The sequence below is a fragment of the Zosterops lateralis genome (genome assembly GCF_965231275.1).
Source record: "Zosterops lateralis genome assembly, chromosome: 3".
In the NCBI taxonomy this organism is placed as follows: domain Eukaryota; kingdom Metazoa; phylum Chordata; class Aves; order Passeriformes; family Zosteropidae; genus Zosterops; species Zosterops lateralis.
The window spans coordinates 67,493,618-67,503,358 of NC_139764.1; the positions used below are offsets into that span (position 1 = coordinate 67,493,618).

Consider the following 9,741-nt stretch of genomic DNA (forward strand, 5'->3'; position numbering starts at 1 on the left):
TGATCTCCAAATTTATAAAGTTAAAAAACAATTAACTCTGAAAGAAAAGAGGTTATTAAAATAGTGTCTTATTGGAGCAACGTAAAGAGATTTTTGTTAATGTGTAACAAAGTTTCAGATTTATGGAAATACCAACATCATATGTGTACATGTATGCATATGTATGTACATACACCTATAGAGGCATATATAGACACATATACATTACTTGGTGGGAAGATAAGAAAAAGCCAAAGATCTAGATAACAAATAGGAGATCTAGAAAACAAATGAAGTTACGCTTTAACTTTTACATAATACGAAATCCTACGGTAAGACAGGAATGGCAATTAAAAAATAACAGGCTAGAATGACAAACAGATGAAGAAGAGTGTCAGAATCCAGTCTGGGGAAAGAATGCTTTGTCATTTTGGCAGATTTCCCTTCATGTATAATTGCATATTTCAGCCCAGATTGGCAGGAACCCTGGTTTGCAAGCGATATGGGAGGATGAAAAGCAGCGACGGAGACAGAAATGTGAATCTTCTCAGATTAAGCCACCTGAGTCACAAGGTAAAAAAAAAAAAAAAAAAAAAAAAAAAAAAAAAAAAAAAAAAAAAAAAAAAAAAAAAAAAAAAAAAAAAAAAAATTGTGCAGCTTTTAATCCAAAACTTTGAATGAGAAGCAAGCAAGAGAACAGAATTAAATTGGTGTATCAAGTTTGAGGGATTTTTAGATGTACTGAGTTTTTTTCCCTTCCAGGCTTACTGATGGTCCAGTATGTGTTTTCCAATTTTGAAAGCAAGATGATGTACTGCAAAACATTCTAGACAGAATGAATGATAATGGCAGTTAAGATTGCATGCTTTGTGATGGAAGACATTTAAATACTAACTAAACTAAATCTCTTCATCTTGAAGCTTTCCATTGTAGTTTATCCACAAGGGCAGAATTCCCATTTAATTTCTGCGGAATTATAGCTAAGGTGATATTAGATTAAAATTCTAATAAGATAGACAAATCCCTATATTTTTATGTAAAATTCATTACACGGGGAAGACTGTGCTCTGAAACATAATTGCATAATGAACAGGCTATTCTCTGTAGAGCCTAGGCCATATTTCTTTTAAAATATGAATGATATTTGGCAAGTAAGACAAAGGATTGCAAGAAGGAAAGAGGCAGGTTCCTGGCTAAGGCAGACTAATTTCTGATTGACTTTTTTCCTGTGTTTCTGTGTAATGTTATTCAGGCTGCATAAGCCTGTTGTCTGATTTTTTTTGGATGCTCACCTTGGTGTAATTGCATTGTGGTTTGTAAATGCTGTTGGTACTCACAGTTGCAAATGAGATCAGTGGGAGTATGTGAAGTATTTTGAAGTCTTTTTAATACACTTGGAAAGTCAGCCCTCAGATTTGGCACTGAAATTTAGCAGGCACTTCAACTTTGAGCCTTTTCCTAATAAAATCAGTAATTTTAGCTGCTCTCTGTGTTGAGAGGTCAAAGTAAAACTGAATAACAAATATTTTTCAAATTTTAAAGACCGTGGATTTGTGCCAGCAACAGAGAGTGAAAAATTTTTTCAGAAGAGACTTAAAGAAATTCTCAAGCAAAATGACTTCTCTGTGTAAGTGTTTAGCCATTTGTCATATAACATAGTATTCTATGCAAACCTTAAATATGCATTTAAAACTTGCTTTTCAATTAACTAGAACGTTGTCAGGATCATTGGACTACAGTAATGGATCAGAGGAGTTCTCTGCTGAGCTAACACTTCATTCTGAGGTACTTTCTCCTGAAGCCTTTCCGTGTACACCAGCTAATACAGTAGAAGTGCATGATGATAAACAGATGAGCAAAGGTGAGTTTTTTTAATATCTTAATTGTTTAGGCATAAATCTGTGTCATGGTTTGGCTGTTTATACTGTTAACAGAAGTAAGCTGGGCAAGTTGTGATTTAGTTATGAAAAACCAAAAAGTAGTTTTGGTTTTATTTTTTTTATTGTTAGAGTAAGCCTTTCTAAAATTGCTACAGCAAATAATGGAAATATACTTGGATAGTAAAATCCATTCTGAAGTGGCTTGTTTTCATAGTGTATTGATGTGTCTGACTTGGAAGTTTCACGCATTCTCTTTTTTTTTTCTTTTAAAGGCTCCAGTAGGATGCCTACTGATAAAGAAGAGGAAGCACTTATTAATGAAGAAGCAATTTTAAACATTGTGGAGAGTAGTCAGAGCTTTCAGGCTTTGTCTCAAAGACTGAATCAGACTACAGTTCTTAGTGAGTATGACTGGAATGTCTTTTCTTTCGGACTATTTTATTGTTCCACAGTCTTTGTGTTCCCTTATGCTACCCATCATGAAAGACACACACACATACCCTACCACCACCAAAACATACCCTATGTTTTCTAAAAAATGTCACCAGGACTATATTTGTAGAAGCTGCTGTGTTTGACTGGTTCAGTAAGCCCTGTCCTCTTGCCAGGTCAGCTCAGTGCAGTCTCTTGTAGGTATTGCTCTTCCTTTTGCTCCTAGGGCTATCAGGCTAAAACTATTAGAATGAAGATGATTTTGACTGTCTGTCCATGATACTCTTGCAGTTACTGACTGCATCTCTCATACAGTTAAGGTAGAAAACAGGCATATGATCTGTCTTCAGAAGCTCAGCTGCCTGGAGATACTGGGCAATAGTAGGTTGTTAATGAGAGGCAAGTTGCAGCAGAGCATTTCCCGAAATTTTTAGATACAAAGAATGGTTGAAGGCAAAGAAACGACAAGCAAAATGTTTAAGGGGAGGAGAAAAACCATGACAGTAAAATTGTGAGTGGCACGAGGGGGAAACAAACATAAAATAACCAATAATGGAACTTGTATGAAAAACTGCGTGAGGTAGAAGTAGTTCAAATACCCTTTTTTATAGATGGAAAGCACATAGTTCATGTTATATCTCTATGCATGTTCTTTGGTAAACATCATATATAATGTTAATATGAACCACATATTGTGGGGCAGGGAGGAGTATTTAAAACCTGTGGTAGCCTCCATTTCTTTTTATACCTGTAGAGTATGAGTATGTGCTTGGGCAACAATGTATGTCTATGGGTGATACAATATACAACCTTGAAATCTTTTCTTGCTAAGAAAGGAGGAGTACATGTTGTTAGATTAAGAGTGTAGTGCTGTTTTATTTTGCAGAGAGTAGGCAAGATTTTGATTATAGAAGTTCTATAGGGAAGGATTTGGATTTATTGAAAGAACTATAAGAAATTCTGTGGGAGTTGGCAAACATGAGAAGAAGTGGCTAAAATAATATGTAGGGTTTGCCTTAGGGTACATTTGAATTGCTCAACAAATTGAAGTGTTGAAATGGTCTGTTTTTTTCCATTGACTAAGTGATCAAATTGAGATTATATTACCTTTTTTGTCTTTTCTTCTCTCCTCCTTTCTTGTCATGCTGATTCCTGGTGTCTTGTGTGACTATGAGTAACATGCTGCATATTTGGGTCTCTTCTGCTCCCTCATAGTCTGCACCAGTGTTCACTGTTCCACTAGTAGAGTTGTAGTGCCAGAGGGACTGTGAACCACATGACTTCTGCTATTCATTGTGAATTTACACCCCAAGGTTCATATTAACATGAAGTAGAGGTTGGAGTTTAATGATGAGCCTCACAAAAGGCAAAGGAGCCAAGGACAGAAAGTATAATTGAGAGTGGGTTAATTAAAACACTTTGGAAAAGGGGATGGTTTCTATTGTAAAGGGTTGTAGGGTATCTTGTGAAGCCTTTGCAAAATATGAAAGATGCCTTTCTCACCAATGTTGAGATCTATTTTATATAATTCTTAAGATTGTTGTAGATGCTTTCCGAGGAAAGAAAGTAGAGATTATAGTTCTTCATCCAGAGAAGGAGAGGGAAGTAACAAAGATGCCTGGTAGACTGGAGGTCATAAATTGGTTATTAGGTCAGATGATAGGTAAGTAGGAAGTGAGTGAGAAAAAAATGTGACTTGGAAGGATTTTTAGGAAAAAAAAAAGTGAGAAGGAAAGTGCATAAATTACAGTAAGCTTGGGTCAAAATATAAAATTTAAGAGAGGAGTGAAATCAGGTAAATTTTCAGTGTTTAGAGAAACCTTGAAATAGAACAGATTACAGTGACGTGAAAAGGGAGCTAAAGTTGAGAAGGAGCAATAGTTGGTCAAAATCAGCATCCCTTTTCACAAGATACAGTGATTGAAAGTCCTCAAGTGATACAGAAAGAAATGCCTTACAAAGCTAATGCAGCTACTGAGCAAGAGAAGGCAGTGATGCTTCAGAAGCTGGCACTCAAGCTGAAATTAAAGAGGAGTGTGAAGATTTACTGAATGTGAAGAGGTAATAGGAGACTGGAGAGAGAGAAGGGCATCCACTAAATCTAGTATAATCAGAAGAGTAGGGTAGAAATAAAGAAAATTGTCAGAGTTTTAGATACAGAGCTAGAAAAGATAAATCATAAAATTTGAAAAAATAAGATATGAAAAGAGCTTTGTTTTTGTAGCATGCCTTGCCTTAGACCGTAACAAACTAGTAGATTTTAAAATGGTGAGGGCCTTTTTGGTTTGTTTGGTTTTGTTTTTTACTGGTAGACTGTAACTAGTCATTTACAAGTAGAACAAAATATAGATTCTACTTTGTATGGCCTTTTTCTGCAGTGGGCAGTAGTGCTGATGAAGCCATGATTGAGCTGTTGGCTGGATTGGAGAATGATGGATATCAGATGGGACATCAAAAAACACTCTCTCACCATCGTTCTCTTGGAAGCTGGCAAAATTCTCAGAACAGTGATGATGAAGAAAATGAGCCACAGTGTGAGAAAGAAGAAATGGAACTTAGCTTGCTAATGTCCCAGAGGTGGGACAGTAACATGGAAGAGCCTGGGCAAAAAAGGAGGTATATATTTTCTTTTCTTAATATGTTCTTTTTCTGCTAGATCTTTCCTTCCTCCCACTTTGTTTTCAAGTATGCTAGGAGCCCTATGAGATGTAGAGAGCTCTCTGTTGACAACATGGAAAAATCTATGCAGATCTTGGGATGGAATGCCAGTTGTTTAGATGATGATGTGAATCATCAGTGTTACCTGGAAATAAAGATGAGGTGTTTAGGTTTGGCCAAACATAAGCTTCTAGTTTGCTCTTTGATGAAAAATAAAGTAGGCTTTTTGTTCTACAAGTCCAAATACAAGAAGACCTTTAGTGGTAACTCACTTGTAAGGTCACACCTTGGCTATGATACAAATGTTAAGGTGTATCTTGTACATCTTTTACTAAAATAAATATTTAAGAAGTATTCATGTGAAGACTAACCAAGCAACCTGAGGAAGAAACATCCATTTGTTTCCATGTTCAAAGCTTATATCAAAACATGAATGTGGCTCACTCTGCTTGACTGCTAAAGGTCAGCAACTTCAATATATTTAAGGCCAAGATTCTTGGAACATCTTTTCAGGTTGTAATGACCTTTTGTCCAGTCTGCACTGACAGGCATTGAAAGCAGCTATATCCGGTTTCTCTTGACCCCTGCTTTTGGCACACCTTCTGTTATTTATAATTCTGTTTGAAGTATGAGGAACTTCACCGACATAACATTTTTATATTTGGGTTTTTTCCTACATCAGAAATTGTAATCATACTATGTTTCAGAGAACCAGAGAGGTATAGAAATGCTTCTATTTCCCAAAGGCACATTTAAGTTGTAACAGAATCAGAAGTTAGTTCACTGAGCTCCTAGTTCTAGAGATAATTTTTGAAGCTAATTTTCCTATCTGACCTTTGATTTTCTATGGTATTTTCCCTCATAGTAGTCTGAAAAGTTGAAATTTCCATCCAAAACACTTAACAATGAAACTTCAGTTTAGTAGTAGTTACTGTGAAAACCTGTATCTTGCAGAATTCATTAGCTCAGGCACAGCTCTGTATGGGCTTGACTGTACAACTTCAGGAGTCAGGTGGGATCCTGCAGCAATTAACTGCTTTCACGCAGTAACAAATCCTATCTGAAAGCTCAGGAGACATGATGAGCTGTCTCACAGATATCTTCTCATATATGCCTACACCTTAATCCCAGACAGAAAACGCTAGGGAAAGTGTACATACCATGTGCTTCCACAGGGAGTGAACTTGTGTTCAGAGGGAATTACAAGTTCTGTTTCACTGAGATCTCTACAGAATTTGGACTGATTTCATACACAAGCCATGGGTGTCTTTGCCCCCTGCATGATTCTGCTCCTGTGTGAAAACCAGTTTGAGTCTGATGATAGATATGACTTTATTCTGTTCAGGCTCATTCCATCTTCATGGCTTCCTAATGCATCCTTGCATATCCATACTATGGCTTTTCTGTTAGTGAGTATTTACCAGTCTTACATTATCTCAAAAAATCTATTGAGCTAATGAGGAGTAACCAACCACACCCTGTTGAGTGAATTAAATGGCTTGGGTTTGATTTATATTGAACTGGAGAAAAAAGCCCACCAAGACCAGGACTAGTTCATGTATGGTGGTGTCATGTGTGTTACATAAATTTTCTTGGAATCCAAACTGATGGGCTTCAATGAGGAGAAATCCAAGTTACTTGCAGAAGTCATCTCTAGTCTGATTTGGTTTACTTAACTTGACAAATATTTACCTAGGATTACAGCATAACTCAAGTTGATAGAAACATCCCTAGTTTGATATTAATTTGCATATCAAGCTGATTGCTTTGTGCTGTGCTTTTCAATGTGTTGGGAATATAGAAGAGGGACAACTAAGCTCACTTAGATCGTGGAGGCCATACATAGGTGTGCTTATTCTCCAAATCATGCTTCCAGACCTGAGTGGAAATTATGTGGTTACATTTCAGCCTGTTGTTTCTGAACTAACAAATCTATCCTGATCTAAATTAGCTCCATGCTGGCATTCAGATGTCTGGAGTGGTACCATACATATAATTCATCCTTGTCTAACTCCAGTCATGAAAGAGTTCTAGAGTAAAAGTAAAAACTGCAGAAGTAAACTGTATTTGGGTTATTGTGGATTTTCCTACCTGTAACTTCAAAACATTTGTATTTATAGCTTTTAAGGTATTATACAAACTTGAACAACAAACAAATTTAAAAAACCCAAACTTCAGTTCCTTAATATGTACCTGGATTTCTTTCGTGTAGCCACAGAATAGCTTATTTCTGTTAAGAATTTTGTTTATCTCACAGTTTATTTTAAAGAAGAAATCAAATTCCTAGGTGGTTGTAGAGTTATACTAGAAGATTTGTTTTCTGTGGTTTTCTATGGTAATCTTCCTTCCCTCATGTCCATATAAAGCATGCCACTGTTGCCCTGATCTTTTTCAGCCTTCTGGTGTTGGCAATTTTTTGTAGTGGAGTTTCTCATAGATTTTCATGTAAACAAAGTGATGTTTACATTCCTCTCTGGAGGAGGGACAGTTGATGAACTTCTAGTTTGACCAGTGTGACTGGAGAGATGTCAACCTTATTGTCCAATCTGTAGTCATTGTCCAAAATCTATATAAATTGAGGTAGAAAAATAAACCTCCCTCTTTTTGCCCTGACAACTGCATGCCTATCCTTCATTTAATGTCCTATAGCAACATGCCACCTTAAAAACACAAAGAAATTCATAGAAGCTTTTCTTTGTAGATTTGCTTTTTTTTTTTTTTTTCCCAGTGAATATATGTCTGTAAACATGGCAGTGTAGAACAGTTAACTTGGTAAAAGCAGCTTAAGTATTAACAACAGCTGCTTCAGAATATTCAGTGAGGTGGAATGAAACATAGCTTTTGGTTGTGATTTACTTAAGCCTGCCAAGAGAGATAATTGTTATAATACAGTAAAGATTTCTTAACAAAAAAAACCAAAAAAAACCCAAAAAAAAACCCCCAAAAAACCCCCCCAAAAAAAAGAAAAAAAAAAGAAAAAAAAAAGTAAATGTCTGTTTGCTAACAGCCAAACTGAAGTAGTTTTGCATAGGTGGTTTAGTCTTCAAATTTAAAGCACTTTGAAGAAATTAAATCTCAGTCAAATTCAAGTTGATCTAAAATTAACCATCTAAATGCCTTCTCTCTATCTTCTTAAATCCGTGAATCCTGCTGTCTAAAATGGTTGGCTACCACTGTTGCATCTTCAAATAGTAACACTGAATTATATTTAGGCTTTCTCAGTGAGAAATGTGACAAAATTTTGTTCCCTTTTGTTCTCCCCAAATTACATGGCCACATAGCATCACACTCCATTGAGTTTCATGTTCTCTGTGGCTCATGGTGTTTTCTAGTAGAAGTATTATGCATCAGTTAGTTCCTTCACTTTCCTCCAGGTCAGCTGGCAAAAATATGCATCGAAGTTCAACAGAGGAGGATTCATCTTCAGAGGAAGAAATGGAGTGGAGTGGTAACAATATGCTCCTAACTAATCTCTCAATACCTCAGTTAGATGGAACTGCAGATGAAAATGGTGGTAAGTAAATAGAAAATCAGCTTTGGAAGTTGAGTCATAGTTAATTTTCAGATCAAGTTGCTAGTTCTCAAAAATGCTGACCATTTTCAGTCCTTGTTTCAATTGGAAGGAAAAGTTCTCAACAGATTGCAGAAAAAGGCCCTTAACATGTTCCTTTAAAAAACAACTGTATTTTAATCTCAATGCCCTCTATGAATTACCATAATCTGTATTTCTTATTGTATCAGTGATCCAAGTAAGGACATAGTTTAATTAGTTTTATGGAAAAAAAATTATATTAAAAGTAATGATTCTATAGGATCATTTATCCTCCTAGGATTGCTGTAAATAATAAACATATTACTGTGTAGATTTAGATGATTCTTTCCAAGTATTTGCCATACATGCTAAAATATAGTGAGCCTTTGTTTGGGCCTATTTGGCCTTCATTCCACAGATTGCATGTTCACATTTGGGATTGCGTGAGTTAAAACTATGCAGCTGTAAAGCTGCTGCAGAAGGAACTGCCTTTCAAAATCCGTAAAAAAAAAAATCCTAATCTGCAGAGATCTTTTGCCATCTTTATAACGTGCTGTCTTTGATCAAATGACAGTCAACAGAATGCACACTTTGAGGTCAGGCAGATATATAAATTATATTATTTGTTTCATTAATAATGTTCAGCTGAGAAAGTGAACTATATGAGATTTTAGATAACCACAGCTATTCTTTTGCGTTCAGTGTTTAAAACATAGTTTGTCTTTTCCTTTGCTTTTATCAGTAGGTATAATGGTAGGATTAATACATGATTTGATGTACTGCTAATATGATTTGCTTTTGCCAGATACACAATTGTAATTTCCTTATTTTCCATCCATTGTAATTGGTTGTAACTAGAGATGCTGCTGGCTAATGAGACTATTTCTTTAAATTTAGGCATATTTTAAGTATGTGAAATATCACATGTGGAATGTCAGCTTCGAAAGTTTATTACTGTGAACTTTTACATTGATTTTTTATAATAGGAGATACAGTAAATTCAAAACAGATCTCAGTCCAGGTCATCTAAATTAGAAAATGCATATCCACCCATGAATCTGTGTCCATATGATCTGACTGGCTGACAAGTATTTTTGCAGCTTTTATATCTGAAGAGCCAGGTATTTTCCAGGTGTTTGTTGATACCGCCAAACTCAAATTTTCTGAGTTTTCAGTTAATCATCCTCATTTGTTCTGTGGACTCCTACCCTCAGAGTAATAGGCAGCATCTCCGAAGCTGTGTTTCACAGCTCAGGGACT

General features: G+C 35.8%; 1 protein-coding gene across 1 annotated transcript in view; it reads left to right on the forward strand.

The window, feature by feature from the left end:
• Window positions 1-9,741, forward strand: part of REV3L (REV3 like, DNA directed polymerase zeta catalytic subunit) — a 71,618-nt gene that overhangs the window by 16,861 nt on the left and 45,016 nt on the right. The window contains exons 6-11 of the mRNA XM_083857368.1: window positions 448-552; window positions 1,522-1,606; window positions 1,692-1,840; window positions 2,132-2,260; window positions 4,670-4,907; window positions 8,324-8,463. Coding sequence (XP_083713494.1) covers window positions 448-552; window positions 1,522-1,606; window positions 1,692-1,840; window positions 2,132-2,260; window positions 4,670-4,907; window positions 8,324-8,463 — 846 coding nt within the window. The remainder of the gene's footprint in view (window positions 1-447; window positions 553-1,521; window positions 1,607-1,691; window positions 1,841-2,131; window positions 2,261-4,669; window positions 4,908-8,323; window positions 8,464-9,741) is intronic.